The following is a 16,707-nucleotide window of genomic DNA, read 5'->3' as shown; positions in this document are numbered from 1 at the left end:
AATCCTGAAAAATTCAATTTTCACAGTCCTGCTGCTAATAACAGCATGGTTAACGGTATAGAAGAGCACAGCTGTGTGAGGACACGCCCCCAACACACAATTCTGAAATATAAATCTATATTTCACAGTCTTGCTGCTACTAACAACATGATTAACGGTATAGAAGAGCACAGCTGTGTGAGGACACGCCCCCAACACACAATTCTGAAATATAAATCTATATTTCACAGTCCTGCTGCTACTAACATACACAGCACCATAATGCAGATTTACATGTTCACACCTGCTTACAGGTTTCCAACAAACATGCTGCTCATTATGGATGGATATGTCTTTGCAGTTAGTAACCTCAGTGGATGGTTGTCACTGTGATATTGTATATATCTGTAGGGTGAGACACCCTGGTTCCAGCCTGTGGCTCCCCTCGCAGGACGCCATTCCTCGTAGGTGCCATTTTTACTTGTTCATCCGCCTTTTTGATGACCTACAAAGACGGCAGCTATTAAATAATTCAGTATATTTCCCCCCCTCCGCGCCTCGCTGATATTGCTGCAGTCAGATATGTACTGGATCAGACAGCAAAATGGCTGCATCCTCTGTGTGTAGGTGAGGGGTCGTCACCAAAGATGCCACGGTTAATCACCACGTTCCCTAATTAGATCATCCTCCCGTCTCTCCTCCCGTCCCATCTCTGTGCTCAGCAGCTCGAGGCAGATTTGACATTTTTCGTTATTATAGTATAATGTTACTCGGCTGATTAACTCATTCCTGCCCTTTGGGATCTTTTATCGGATATAGTAGTGTCAGAGAAGGGGATTGGGCCGACCTTATGGGATCAGTATGGGGGGTGGGGGCCTTGTTGATATAAATGACTGAATGAAAAAGCAGAATCTGTAAGAGTTGAACATTCGGTCAACTTGTGGACAGACAAAGAGGAAACGCCCACACACCCTGTTATTATTATAACGCCCCGTTATAACGCTGCTGATGTATATAAAGCCCAGCGCAACGGAATCGGGCCGTGTATGCCTTCACATATAGTCTCACATTATTGTCTTACAAGACATTTATTTCCTTTAAAATTTGGTTTGAAAATGTATTTTCCTGGACATCCCCTTTAAGAGAGGGCCAGAATCATTACATGACAAAAACTCAACAAAACCTGACAGACCGCATTTACTTATATGGGGCCTGTAAGGTTTCCAACAAGGCCTCTCTTTTTATTGGAAAAAAAATAGGTATTTTCAAATTCCTTCAATTTTAGATTTCGTATTAACACCAAAATTGCCATGACATATGATGCGTGTGAACGTGCTCCAAGGACCCCACCAAAAACATCTGATAGTTTAGATATTGGTGATGTTTAGTGGTAATATCTTGTAATATTCCTGTCACAGTATGGCGGTATGATGTTTGATCTCATCAATCAGGCCCCTCAGATTTCAGATACTTTAGGTCTTGTTGATAGTTTGTGGTAATTATTTGAAAAGTTTGATTCTTAAACCCACCAAGAACGCTCCTCACATATCAGAAGTTTTTGGTCTTGGTGACATTGTGCTAACATTTTCAAATGTTTGGCACATTGTGGCGGTATTATATGTGATCTTAACAGTCGGGCTCCTCATAGCTCAGACAGTTTGGATCTTGGTGATATTTTGGAAAGTTCCTGTCACAATATGGCGGTATGATATGGCAGGCCACCAAGCTGGGCTCCTCATGTTTGATGCTTTAGGTCCGAGTATAAAAAAATTTTGGTAATAATGTGAAAGTCACAATATGGCGGAATGATATTTGATCACACCAAGCAGGCTCGTTATATTTTATGCTTTAGGTCTGAGTAAAGATTTTTTGGTAATAATTTGAAAAGTTGCTGTCACAGTATGGCGGTATGGTATTTGATCACACCAAGAAAGCTCATCGTATTTGATGCTTTAGGTCTGAGTAAAAATTTTTGGGTGATTTTTGTGGTAATAATTAGAAATATTCCTGTCACAGTATGGCGGTATGATATTTGATCACACCAAGCAGGCTCCTCATATTTGATGCTTTAGGTCTGAGTAAAGATTTTTTGGTAATAATTTGAAAAGTTCCTGTCACAGTATGGCGGTATGGTATTTGATCACACCAAGAAGGCTCCTCGTATTTGATGCTTTAGGTCTGAGTAAGATTTGTTTTGGTGATTTTTGTGGTAATAATTTGAAATGTTCCTGTCACGGTATGGCGGTATGGTATTTGATCACACCAAGCAGGCTCCTCATATTTGATGCTTTAGGTCTGAGTAAAGATTTTTTGGTAATAATTTGAAAAGTTCCTGTCACAATATGGCGGTATGGTATTTGATCACACCAAGAAGGCTCTTCGTATTTGATGCTTTAGGTCTGAATGAGATTTTTTTGGGTGATTTTTATGGTAATAATTTGAAATGTTCCTGTCACAGTATGGCGGTATGGTATTTGATTCCCAACCTCCTCCGTAACATTGGTAAAGGACACTTCCCTATGCTGTTCCCTGGCTCCTTGCTGTCTCTACTTTCTCCCTAATAAATGTCTCCTCACATGTAAATTCCTCATAAACTGCGGCCATAACATCCACATCTCCGGTGGTACGCTCGTCTCCGTATTATGGACGAGCAGCACCTGGTGTGTGGAATTCAATATGGAGGAATGTAATGCGGTGTCAGTCTCTCCTCCACATTCCTTGTCTCCAAATACTTCACAATCCATCACATTACACATACAAAATATGGCCCGGACATTCCTACACACACACACACACGAAAAATTAGTTTAAAGGGGAGCTGATCTGTGACCACCTTTTGACATTGCTCTGTATTTCACGTTTGGATTTGTTAAGAACCATTATGGCCGCCTTTTGTGTTGTCACTGAATTATAAATGGCCGCCCCTTGCAGTTGTTGTAACGGCCGCCACGTGATTGTCGCTGCTCCACACTAGGCCCCGCTATGTAATAACCAAATTACCTTTAAGAATATAATAAGCCTGACGGCCAATTTGGGGGAAATAACCATTACTTTGTGCATGATTGGTTCAATGCGGATTGGAATGAGCGATCACAGAGGTAATCGGACCATATAAATTGGATAAAGATGAGGTAATTATGACATTTGCCGTCGGCCGAGCGGACAGAAACATTTTACGCAGTCATTTCTACAATCCTGAGGTAAATGTAACCAGAAGAGCTGCTGTCATAATTCCCTAAATTCTTGGCCTTAAAGTAAGACACGGCATCCATTACGGCAATGATGGCGTTCGCACTAAGATGATGTCACTGTGGGTGTGGCTACTGCATTGCGATGATGTCATCGTTCGGGTCACTGTGTCCTTAAGTGAATAGCAGTTGTCTATGACTGACAGTAAAAACCTGCGCCTTTAAGATGCTTTTTCTTCCATAATGAGATGATCTAGAAATTACAGAAAATATTTAGTCTACGTTTGCCTTGAGCCTGAGCAGAGCCCTTCCTGTGGGTGTACGACCCGTTGATGTGACCAGACGTATTTTACAATCCAATTTAGTTAATAAAATTTTCTGACATCATGTCTGATGGACGGCAGATGTTCCCTGTCGCCCTCCCCCATGTATATCCATCAGTGCGTACTAGAAGTCCCAGCATGGCATCCTCAATACCCCTCAGAGCAGATGGGGATGCATCGAGGAGATGTTAAGTGGGAGGACACATTCCTTAAAGGGTTTGTCCATTATCTTTTATCAGTCCTCTTATTTAGGACAGGTGAGCAGTATCTTATCGCTGATTTTTAAAGAGAACAATGAGTACACTACACTTCTTACCAAGCGTGGTGACACAAGCCCACCATTGGGAGACTGTTCCTAACATAAGGTATTGAGGAGACCCCCTTCCTGTATAGCGGTGGTCTCCTTATACTGTCCCTTGTCTAAAGCCCCAATTGTCACTGCAGGAGTCGTACCCATTTGAGGATATCATCAAGAACCTTCCGGCCCAGTTCTCCAAAAACAGCGTACACCGGATTCTGTATAATTTATCCGTATCTGGATGGGGGCTCACTCTACCCCGCCAGCCCTAGTATTTCCTTCCCTATAATTCGCTCCAGCTGTGTGGGTGAAAGAAACACCGTTTTGGGGTCAAGAGTCAGCACCAGCGGGTGGAAGTGTCAAGTTGTCTTCAAAAGCAAGATGGCTCCTCCTGAAACGGAGCCCCGCTCCCACTCAGGACCATGGGCACAGCAGGAGGGTAACCTCAGGGCTAGTAAACCGCATCTAGAAACCGGAGAGGCGCACATGATATGGTCCGGGGGTGATGATATTTGTGGGATCTGTAAGTGGTTTAACCCTTAGTTTTCAGGAGCGGTGGCTGAAGGGGGATTCATTAGTTTTTACATGGACTCTTCTTTTTAACGGAAACGAACCCTAAAAATTTACATCATCAGTATAGTGGCATAACCACGGCGTGTATATATTGGTGTATTGCATACCCCAGAGGCGACATGTCAGGAGATCTGGAGGTTTACACGTTCTGGAACATTGTTGTCCTTTACTTGTGACAAGCGGCAGATGTGACACGGCTGGCATTTCTGCACAGTGTGTACGGTGGACGGCAGACACAACAGGTGAACTAATAATGTCCTACAGCTCCACATGCTGCGTCGGTGTACAAATACAGCGCAGACACAACAAACGCCTCCGGACTGCTTTCTTTTTTTGGGCAGGGTCAACACTGGGTGCATGAATCTATCGGCGTGTCCATGTGTACAGAGCTCTCTGTCAGAGTTGCACAAAGTAGACCCTTGTCACTTACTCTTTGTATTGGGTCTGTGATGTTTTAGCTGTTTATTAATTTCTGCCCTATTTCTTTTTCAGGCCCAGATATGATCTACTGAATGTGGACGTGGATAAACCCCTTAGGACATTGTCGCCTCCTGGCCCTAGCAGCTGACCTCCGTCATAAGAATTCACCATGGGGCCATTTCACCTTTCATTCTTACTTATTGTCTATCTTGCTTTGGGAAGATCGGCCACTTCTCCGTTCCCAAGCTTTACAGTCTCGGATACGTCTCTGACCCACCTGGCCGTGCACAAGCACACGGGTGACGTCTACATCGGCGCGGTCAACAGAATTTACAAGCTGTCGGAGAATCTGACTGAGTTGCGCTCCCACTTGACCGGCCCCATTGAAGATAACTCCCGCTGCTACCCCCCACCTTCTGTGCGTCACTGCACCCACAAGCTGTCCCCCTCGGACAACGTCAATAGACTGTTGTTGATAGACTACACAGGTAATCGGGTGGTGGCCTGTGGGAGCGTATGGCAAGGGATATGTCAGTTTTTAAGACTAGACAATCTCTTTAAATTGGGAGAACCCCACCACCGCAAGGAACATTATTTGTCGGGAGCAAGAGAGCCGGACTCCATGACCGGAGTCATTGTAGAACAAGACGCGGAGCAGAGTAAACTTTTTATTGGCACATCCATAGACGGTAAATCAGAGTATTTCCCTACCCTATCCAGCCGCAAACTTCTGAAGAACGAGGAGAGCGAGGAGATGTTCCGCCTGGTCTACCAGGATGAGTTTGTGTCTTCTCAGATCAAGGTCCCTTCCGATACGCTTTCCCTACACCCTTCCTTTGACATTTACTATGTGTACGGATTTGTCAGCGGAGGGTTTGTGTATTTCTTGACTCTACAACTGGACACACAACAGACGCTACTGGACGCCACAGGAGAAAAGTTCTTCACGTCCAAGATTGTCCGCATGTGCTCCGGAGACCCAGAGTTTTACTCATACGTAGAGTTTCCTATCGGTTGCACCAAGGATGGAGTAGAGTATAGACTCATCCAGAGCGCATATCTAAGCCGGCCTGGCCAAAAACTGGCCCAAGAACTGGGGATACCGGAAGATGAGGATGTTCTGTACACAGTCTTCTCTCAAGGGCAGAAGAACCGATCCAACCCTCCCCGTGAGTCCGTCCTTTGCCTCTTCACCCTCAGCCAAATCAACAAAAGCATCAAGGAGCGGATCCAGTCCTGCTACCGCGGAGAGGGAAAGCTGTCCCTGCCATGGTTACTTAATAAGGAGCTGAACTGCATTAACACGGTAAGAGGTCCAGAGAACATTGTGGGTCGCTGTATCCTATTGTCTAGCATCCCCGTAAATCTCATCTGATGGCTGTGGCAAGGGCTGGGCCGGTGCCCGTCTCTCAGCTGTGTCTCCTGATGCAGCCAGGCGCTGGGGAGTGTTAAAGGCACATGCGAAGATTTGTTGCTTAATGTATAACATTATTAAAAATTGATTTTTTTTTTTTTTCATGGCGAAACTTGCTCCGTTAGGTGCTCCGCGAGCTAATTAAATTCCTTTTGTATGATTTTGGCTTGTCACGGACGCTGTGCTCGGAACTGAGGAAGGCAAATAGTGCTGCGTCCACTTAAACAAGATTAATAGGATTGGAGACGGCATCTCCTGCGTAACCCGCGCCGTGCCAGTCAGCCGGGATGTGTATACGTATCGTGGTCTGATACTCACTGGAGACGCGGGAATTCTAAAATTCACCGTTATCTGAAATCTGACCCATTAACCTAAAAAAATCACCTCCTAAGTCATGTAAAAATGAGCAGAGAAGAGTCATATTTTACCTCAGATAAGTCAAGTTTAAAGACTGCAGGGGTTGTGTCACTTCAGATGCCTCGATCTTCAGTTCTTTACTACCAAGAAACAATCTGATGGTGTCATAAAAGTTAAAAAAAAAAAAAAATCTTTCAGATCGCATCAGCCTTTTGGCTCTGAGTTACAGCACTAGAGATATAGGGAGTTAAAAATTGTTGGTCATTGGATTTTTATCTGCAGCTCATACATCTTTAGCTGTCTATATTTCCAGTCCTGTACATCACAGAACCACAAGTCTAATGTCATCTGAAAGATGAGATTCATTTCTTTAATATGACAAAAAAAAACATGTGCTACAGACTCAGATATGGGTGTCTAAAGACACCCTCCAGACTCTCCCTGCATCCTCTAAATTTGACACATCTTAGGTAAAATATGACTCTTCTCTGCTCATTTTCACAGGAATTCGGAGGGGATTTTTTTTATGGGTAAATGGATGAGATTTCACATAAGAAGGAACATTTCATACCCTGCCTAAGGGGATCAGTAGTTCAATGTGGTAAAAGGGCAGGTTGGGAGTTGTAGTCTTGCCCGATGGCGGCTTCCTACATTGCGCTCTCCTCAGACAGTGTCATCCCAAATTAATTTGCCACCAGATATGATCCGGCTCCCCAGGAAGGGGCGGCCTGGAGAGGAGCGCTCTATATGTAAATGTAATTAAGCCTCAGCTATTTCCAGGAGTATTCCGCAGCCTCAGACGGATTCCTGGATTTTGTTCATCCCAATTTTCTTTTCCATTTGGTGTGTAATATGCGCTCACGTGCCGCTCATTCCTGCCTGATCCGCTCCTGGGATGTCGGAGGGCGCCGGGCCTATAACTGGCTGTGGTTTCTCTGAATCCCACTTCAAAGACTGGATGGCTACGACACCCTGTTATTTACGTGTGAGCGGCCGCAAATGTGACATTCCTGTAACGTGTCCACGAGGAAGACTAGCGTCTACGTGGCAGAGGCGCTGACCAATATTGTCTCTACGTGTGAGATGCTAGATATGTATTGGTCATAGGTTAAAGGGATATTCCCATTATGTAAAGTAAATGCACATATTGCTAGGGTATTCCATTACTTTATGACCTCTGAGTCGGATGCAGTTCCCTGTACAACCAGGTGACGAGGGCGGCGCTGTGCATTTTGGCTGAGGATGCATGTGTTTATAATGGGAAGAAGGGACCCCTCTTCATGCCTCATGAGAACATGGGGTAAGGCCTGTAAAATTCAGCATGTCCAATCCTTCCTACCCCTAATATCTATCGGGATAGAGTTGGGGATCCTCCATTTACATGAGATATTAGGCAGGTGTACACCAGGAGAGGGGCCCTATAACATGCACTTGGCAGCCATTGACCCCACAGTCTGCACAGTATCTATGGATAATCCACCGTGTCCTATAGCCCTTATATAGTCAAGAATTCAGAAAATCTGCAATAAGAACATTTCCCAGCGACTCTGTAACCGTATCCACACGTCCTGTGCGATGCTGATGGGGAATATCGCAGCTTATGCTTTCATCATCCCCCCCCCCCCCCCCCCCTGGCTCCGTGCCCTTTCAGGACATGCCAATCCCACAGCCCGCAGCCTGAATACATGGCACAGGAGCAGACACATGCCGCCCGCGGAGGAGGAGGAAGCATTGTCTGTGTATAATGTCTGGCAGTGTCCATTGTTCTCCCAACCTGTTCCCTGTCCCTACATGGAAATCCTGGATGTCACCATACATCCACCTGCATGTGAATGATCCCATAGTAGCGCTGTGTAGCATTGCACATGGCTGTGTTTGGTTTGTATAACACACACCATGTGGCGGTCATATTTTTCCGAACTGAACAATGTACTGTGGTCATCAATCACGCTCGGCCGAGGTGACATTGACGCTGAGAGAGTCTGTGTCATTGAGAAATACGGCCTATGTATGGCGTGTACCTAGAACGCCTGATTTCTGAAGGATTCACTCCTTGTCCTCTCCTCTACATGTATTCATTGTTTCGTATTCTTTTATATACTTCTGGATTTACCTCCTCTCCAGGAAGCTGCGTGGCTTGCGTTTTCCAGAATGGGATGTAGTTTTTACTGGTACTTATTTGTGGTGCTTAACATTTTGCCCATTTTTTGTTTATTTATTACATTTTTTCTTGATGGGGAAACTTAACTAAAACTGGAGCTATAAATGATATTTTATTAGAGCATTTCTGTTACGTGGAGTCTTTCTTTGTAGTACTTGATCCCTTGTAGTGTAGACCATTACATTAGGGGGTGTAGTAGGATCGTACCATACAGTCCCCTCTATGCTTGTAGGCAGGACCCACCGGGGTGTAACGGGTAAGTAATGGATCATCTTTTATTTGATCAGATCTCCCCTTTAAGAGCCTGAGACGATGGATTGAAGGATATTTATAGGCGATGTTTTTGATTTTAGGTGGAAACGCTCTATAAACTTGAAGAAGTATTAGCCATAAAACCCGGCATTCATTAGGAAAATGTGTGTGTTAATGGGAATGACGCACGCCGGGCTGTAAATCGTGGAGTCACCTTGGCTCGCGGCTGCGTCCTTTATAGGAAATGATGGCTGACCGTTACTATTACGCATCCTTCACTGAATCCTAATCTTTGTTGTTGTGGTTGGGTTATGGGTCCGGCACCATTGGGTGTAGTTGACTGTGACGTCTCATGATCTCATTTAACCCCTCTGATTTTTCTTTCCAGCCTATACCTATCCATGATGGCTTCTGTGGCCTGGCCTTAAATCAACCCATCGGTGGTCTCAAGGTGATCGAGGGGCTTCCGCTCTTTGAGGATAAAACGGACGGCATGGCTAGTGTCGCGGCTTACAGCTACAATGGGCATTCGGTGGTTTTTGTGGGCACCCGGGCCGGGACCCTAAAAAAGGTAAGTGCTCAATGTGTATCCGATATAATGGTGGAACCCATCCTTGGGGTATGCTGGAAGAAGATGCACGCTCCCGGTTTAGAGCTTGACCCCTTTTACGGCAGAGGACATTATGTGCCCACTTTGGTACAGAGCTCCCGGTGCAGACTATAACATAAGAGGTCAGGGTACAGAAGGCCGAGGGTGATGAGAAAGACATCTGGTCCCGAGCACGAGCGAGAGCGCTCAGGGTTTTGGCACATTCTATAACTAACGCGTTTTATAGATCGGCCTTCACCTCGGCTGGGGGAAAGGACAGAGAATTCATCACGTAGCGCCATAAATCCTGCCTGCCATGCACATAATTAGTCGGGAGCTTTCTGTGCCCAGATCTCGTCACTACTTATTGTTCCTGTAACCAGGCCGCAGCCATTGTCTTATAGGCACATGGATATATCATTCTCTTTCTACAGCGGCCGCTCTAATTTATCCTCTGCACCCATTCATTATATACAAGCCGGGGGAGACTCTTACCTCCGTACCCTGAGCCCCAAACCTCTAGCTTCTTCACTCATAGTAAATAATATGATGAAAGGTTAATATTGGGTTAAAGTTTTGAAAGTTTAATGGTCTTGGCAGGAACCTAATCTATGGGGAGCTATAACTTAAAGGCGAGTTCCACGGCAGCCATTAAAGTCACAGAGATTAATTGGGATTACATACCTAGGCAGGATCCATGTGGACAGCTGTACCCCTCCGGGTATTCTGCAGGGGGTGTATGTCGGGGTGATGGACTGCTGGACTTCCTGTCTGAGTGACCACTGCTCATTGTACAGGAAGTCACATGACTGTGTCATGCCCCGCCCAGGGTAAAAGATCTTTGGGAGCAGGAAGAGCGCCCCCACTGTCCACTGGTCAGCTCTGACATTGAAACTCAACTATTGACATAAATTGGGAATGGGTTGTGACTAGTGAACAGGTGTGGAAAAATGCGGCCATGTTTTTGTAATCCTGGACTATCCCCTTGACATAACTTCTTTACAAGATCCTTGTATTTCTGGTGAAATAATGATTGCACTCCTGTTATTCCCCTTGGGAATGATGTAAATGGACGTGTCCCTACCACGACGGACACGGATTGAGCAGTATCAGATTCAGAGTTGTCCGGTTATTCTTCCATTTCCAGGAAGAATAACAGAGGAGCTGTAGCACAAGTTTGTACTCAAACACACACGTCAAGAGAGCTGACAGGTCCTCTCTTAGCAGGGACTTTACTGCCATAATAACAGCCCCCCCTGTCCCCTGCGCCCCTGACCCTGTAATGTGTACGGCTCTGGCAGCCATCGGCCTCCTGTCTACAGGTTGTCTATGATAAGTAGGTCCCAGTGATCCGTGCGATACAACATATGTTTCCTATACTCCCCTTCCCAGCCCTGTCCTCGTGATGCTCCGTCCGTGATCCGTACTAAATCAGGTACATTTTTCCTGGGGTTTGATAGACGAGAATGTGGTTATGGAGCTTAGCTCCGGGGGCAGGCGGCCCAAGGGAGCGGCGCAACATTAAACTTTTCATAAAACGGTGTGAAATCTGAGTCCGCGGCGCACAATCCTCCCCAGCTGGAATCCATTAGCACACTCCTGTTTTACACATTTCTCCTAGATCCCGCTTATATTTATGTCTCCGGCACATCAGCGGGCTTTACTTTTTTGGCTTTCAGCCCCCCCCCCCTTTCCCGACCCCAGATCTGAAGTGACCACTTTATTTTTCACTCTGTAGCTCGGGGCGGCTCCTTGTGAATAAAAGAATCTACAGTAACATCCATGTCTCTGTGATCCTACTGATCGATTAGTCAGGTCTGATCACCACTAGACCCTCCCACAAATCCCTCTGATCAAAGGTGATCAATGGGAAATTGACCAAATACATCACTGTAACCATGTGACCATATAGACTGCAGCCAGTGTTAGATATTGTGCCTGGAAAGATGTGTAATCATATGTTGTTAGTAGCAGCAGGACTGTGGTATGTGGATTTATATTCCATGATTGTACTAGGGTGTGTCCTCACACTGCTGTGCTCTCTGCAGCCAGTGTTATGTATTGTCCATAGAGTGATGTGTATTCATACAGCTGTGTATATTAGTAGCAGCAGGACTGTGAAATATGTATTTGTATTCCATGATTGTACTAGGGTGTCTCCTCACACTGCTGTGCTCTCTGCAGCCAGTGTTATGTATTGTCCATAGAGTGATGTGTATTCATACAGCTGTGTATGTTGGTAGCAGCAGGACTGTGAAATATGGATTTATATTCCATGATTGTACTAGGGTGTCTCCTTACACTGCTGTGCAGCCAGTATTATGTATTGTACATAGAGTGATGTGTATTCATAGATTTGTGTATATTAGTAGCAGCAGGACTGTGAAATATGGATTTATATTCCAGGATTGCAGCTGGATTCTGCTCCCTTTTGTACATTGATGTGTGAGATCTCTTCTCCGTACTGGTGCATAACCCCTCCAGAGACTGTGCAGTGTTCATTGAAGAGATCTCTCCCACTAGTTTGGATCATTTATTAGATAAAAAAATATTTCCTAATAAAAGAAATAGCGCCACCATAGACCATAGGCAATATTTGGTATTGCATCGAACACAAAGGACCCCATTGTTGTACATTAAAATGTTGCAGCATGGGAAGAAGACAAGAGATGTACACAGACCTGCAGACGTGTGGTCAGGTGTGCGCCCGTGCCGTGGCCCTATGAATATGATTATTATCCCCCTGTATGTAAACATCCAGCCCATGAATAATGAATGAGCTATACTACGGTAATTAACGACAAGTACATTAAATGATGTATTATTTACAGCCTGTACGCTGCAGCAGAGAGGTGTATTAGAGGGCATCCTGGATTATTTATGAATCTGATATTAGCGATTGACCCTTGATTGCACCACAAATTAGCTTACCTGCAGTACCGGACATGACCTATGGACAGCTGGGGGCGCTGTTTCTCAAACAGCATGGTCTTGTTCATCTTGGACCATCCCTTTGAATTAGGAAATGGGGAATCTCTATAATGCCAGGTAAATAGAAGAAAGCACTGAATGGTCCCCCAATAGATTGTAATGCTTTGATTTACCTGCGGAGGCGCTGCACATACACAAAGGTTATCCTATGATACAATGGCCATGAAAGGCCCCCCCTTGAAATGTTTGTTTCTATAGTAACTAGTTACCTCTTTGGAGGACTAAATCCTGCAATACTCTAATTTTCCTGTGGAGGCGCTGCATGCAATGTAAAAATTTCAATAGAGCATGGAAATGGGCACACAGAGGTTAACCATTCACACAATGCCAATTACAGGGCCGTCTTCTGAGATGTTGGTGTCTTTCCCTGTCTGATTATGACTGTAGATCATAGGAACGGCAGGAATCCTCATCTCCGTAGAGAAATAAATATTTATGGGATGGAATAAGGAGATCACAGGCGCTTCCCTCTTCCTGCCCCAGATACGACTATGAAATAATGAGGCCCCGCGTCCCGGCGCGATTTGGATATTGTTGCCTCTTTATTGCTTGTAATAATCACTATTACGTCTCGGGGACCTTAATTGGTTGTGAGGACGAGGCCCTGAGGGTTTGGTGTGGGCCGGTCTGCACCTCGTGCCATGAATTGGGGGGGTGTTTCCTCCTGGGAGTATTGTATATGGGGGTATAAAGCCTGACCCCCTCATGACTCCCAGGGACTGACCCCCTCATGACTCCCAGGGACTGACCCCCTCATGACTCCCAGGGACTGACCCCCTCATGACTCCCAGGGACTGACCCTTTAAGACGTGTCCTCGGCAGGTCACCCCGTGTCTTATAATAAATAGGGTTTTTTTTTTTGTGGTTTTGCACAGTTTATTCAATTACTGTCTGCCATAAAAATAAATCCTCTCTCGGAGCTGTGCATCGGCCTCGGAGATATTCATTATTTTGCTGCAGAGTTATTGAAAGGCGGCTTTTAAGCTCATGTGGTTACATAGCGGCCAGGAGTGCAGGTCCCAGACTCCCAGAAGTGCATCCACCTTCATCTGTTATAGGAATGCCACTGTATGTGCTGAGAAGATTGTACATAGTGTCCTATCTGCAGGCAGCATGTTATAGAGCAGGAGGAGCTGAGCAGATTGTACATAGTGTCCTATCTGCAGGCAGCATGTTATAGAGCAGGAGGAGCTGAGCAGATTGTACATAGTGTCCTATCTGCAGGCAGCATGTTATAGAGCAGGAGACGCTGAGCAGATTGTACATAGTGTCCTATCTGCAGGCAGCATGTTATAGAGCAGGAGGAGCTGAGCAGATTGTACATAGTGTCCTATCTGCAGGCAGCATGTTATAGAGCAGCAGGAGCTGAGCAGATTGTACATAGTTTCCTATCTGCAGGCAGCATGTTATAGAGCAGGAGGAGCTGAGCATATTGTACATAGTGTCCTATCTGCAGGCAGCATCTTATAGAGCAGCAGGAGGAGCTGAGGAGATTGTACATAGTGTCCTATCTGCAGGCAGCATGGTATAGAGCAGCAGGAGCTGAGCACATTTTACATAGTGTCCTATCTGCAGTCAGCATGTTATAGAGCAGCAGGAGCTGAGCACATTTTACATAGTGTCCTATCTGCAGGCAGCATGTTATAGAGCAGGAGCTGAGCAGATTGTATATAGTGTCCTATCTGCAGGCAGCTTGTTATAGAGCAGGAGCTGAGCAGATTGTACATAGAGTCCTATCTGCAGGCAGCATGTTATAGAGCAGAAGGAGCTGAGCAGATTGTACATAGTGTCCTATCTGCAGGCAGCATGTTATAGAGCAGAAGGAGCTGAGCAGATTGTACATAGTGTCCTATCTGCAGGCAGCATGTTATAGAGCAGCAGGAGCTGAGCACATTTTACATAGTGTCCTATCTGCAGTCAGCATGTTATAGAGCAGCAGGAGCTGAGCATATTGTACATAGTGTCCTATCTGCAGGCAGCATGTTATAGAGCAGGAGGAGCTGAGCAGATTGTACATAGTGTCCTATCTGCAGGCAGCATGTTATAGAGCAGCAGGAGCTGAGCACATTTTACATAGTGTCCTATCTGCAGTCAGCATGTTATAGAGCAGCAGGAGCTGAGCTGATTATACATAGGGGCACATTTACTTACCCGTCTGCTGGAGTTCACAGGAGCATCGTCCAACGATAATCCCCAAAAAAGGTGAACAGTCTGACAAAAGTGAGCAGCGCGAACCTTAGTTAGTTAATGAGCCCCACTTATCTGCAGGTAGCGAGTTATAAAGCAAAGGGAGCCGAGGAGATTGTACATGGTGTCTCCTGGTGCCCGGGGTAATATTTCCTGAGATTACTGGATGCAGGGAGACCAGAGTTGGGCACATAACACTGAACCGTCTCACAGGAGGTAGAGCTGATGAACATGGCGCTGGGCATGGATGGACTGGATGGTGGGCACAGCTGGACTACCCTGGGCACTAACTAGGTCCTACATAGGGTCTGGGCAGATATGCATGTGTATGGACTAGCGCCCCCAGCAGGATTTTCCACATATGTTTGTTGCACACATTGTAGGAATGATAATTGTTGGCCACCAGATGTTGGAAGGTGCCGCTTGTGTCTGTGACAATGTGGCAGCCCTTGTGCAGGGACTTATCTGTAGGGCGCCATGAGCTGTGAGGGTGAAGGCCGCCTTTCATGTTTGTGTGTACTTACCCCTCCATGTAAATCCCTGTATCTGGTTGTGAATGATTACAATCCTACAAGGTCGTCCTGTCCGGGTCCCTTCCCCCATTCCCCTGGATCTGTCGGACTCCGTCCCCCCTGATGGAGACTAATGGTGTTTGTCAGGTCTGAGGATTGTACAGAATGAGAAGCTGAACATTTGTAGAGACCTGGGGGGAGGTCCCCGGATACAATGGCCGCTCACACAAAGACCCCTGTGTCCTGCGGCCGCTCACCACAAGTGTTTTCTTGCCTTGACAGATTCGGGTAGACAGCCCTGCGGATGCCATCTTGTACGACACAGCGGCCGTGGTGCCAGGAAAACCCATACTGAGGGACATGGTGTTCAGCCCCGACTGGCAGTCTGTGTACATCCTCAGCGAGAAGCAGGTGAGACAAGGATCCCCCACCCGTCATCAGAAGGGGATCCCCTCTTCATGTCCAAGGGATTCATGGAGCTAGCCTCTAGTCTTCATCAGTCCCATAGACCTGGAATAGAGGGCGACCATCGCTCCAAATTATTCTGGACTGCCACTATGTCCATTACATTTTTTCTCCTACAAACCCTCGTTTAGAGGTTGCAGTCTAATACTAATTAGTCTCCTCTTACTTTCCAAGAGAGGGTTAACATTTTATGTTGGAATGTTAACCATGTGACCCCTTATGGCCAATCAGCCAAGAGCTACATTCAGATTAGCATATAATGCATACAGACTAGTGATGGGAATTCCGGCTCTTCTTAGTGAGCAGGCTCATTAGGCTCCGCTCACTATGGAGAGCCGACTCTTCTGGCTCCCTATTAAATATATAATAGGGAGCTGCAGGCCAATCGGTCACTCCACGCCACTCCCCTTTTAACCCGATTGTATCTGGTTAAAGGGGGTGTGGTGAGCCGTTTAGTGGCGGGGTTAAGTGAGCCATCGACACATCACTAATATAGACAGGACCCTGGACCCCTATATCCCTTCTCCCAATTCCGGAGCATCCTTTTTTGTAACGCTGTACGTTCTCCCTCTGATATTCCTCCTGGAAAGGTTATCCGAGGGGCATGTCCTTATGCTGTTACTGCCTGTACTTACTGGACAATGAGTTATTTATGTATTTCCAGGAGGAATAACGGGGGGTGGCTTAAGCTTTAAAAATGTATATACACAAGCTACAGAGTGGTTATTCCTCAAAGGGGTCTGGTGTATAGATAAGTATATATGGAAGGGGGTGTATCCCTGATTCCGGGGGACGCGGGGCACAATCCCCCTGAGATGTGTTTCATGGCTGATGTCTCATTACAGGTCAGCCGCGTCCCTGTAGAGAGCTGCCAGCGGTATAACACCTGTGGAGAGTGTCTGGGGTCCGGAGACCCCCACTGCGGCTGGTGTGTGCTGCACAGCAGGTAAGTCTCCTCTGCCGTGTGGTAATGGGGATGAATTATAAGCCATTAGGCG

General features: G+C 46.0%; 1 protein-coding gene across 1 annotated transcript in view; it reads left to right on the top strand.

Moving 5' to 3' along the window:
- PLXNA3 (plexin A3) overlaps window positions 1-16,707 on the top strand; it is a 66,415-nt gene that overhangs the window by 13,569 nt on the left and 36,139 nt on the right. Inside the window, exons 2-5 of the mRNA XM_072124935.1 lie at window positions 4,854-6,087; window positions 9,354-9,536; window positions 15,527-15,655; window positions 16,555-16,655. Coding sequence (XP_071981036.1) covers window positions 4,951-6,087; window positions 9,354-9,536; window positions 15,527-15,655; window positions 16,555-16,655 — 1,550 coding nt within the window. The 5' untranslated portion in view covers window positions 4,854-4,950. The remainder of the gene's footprint in view (window positions 1-4,853; window positions 6,088-9,353; window positions 9,537-15,526; window positions 15,656-16,554; window positions 16,656-16,707) is intronic.

This window comes from Engystomops pustulosus, chromosome 9 (genome assembly GCF_040894005.1).
Source record: "Engystomops pustulosus chromosome 9, aEngPut4.maternal, whole genome shotgun sequence".
NCBI lineage: Eukaryota > Metazoa > Chordata > Amphibia > Anura > Leptodactylidae > Engystomops > Engystomops pustulosus.
The sequence above is the reverse complement of the archived record's forward strand: the minus strand, read 5'-3'. Positions and strand labels throughout refer to the sequence as shown.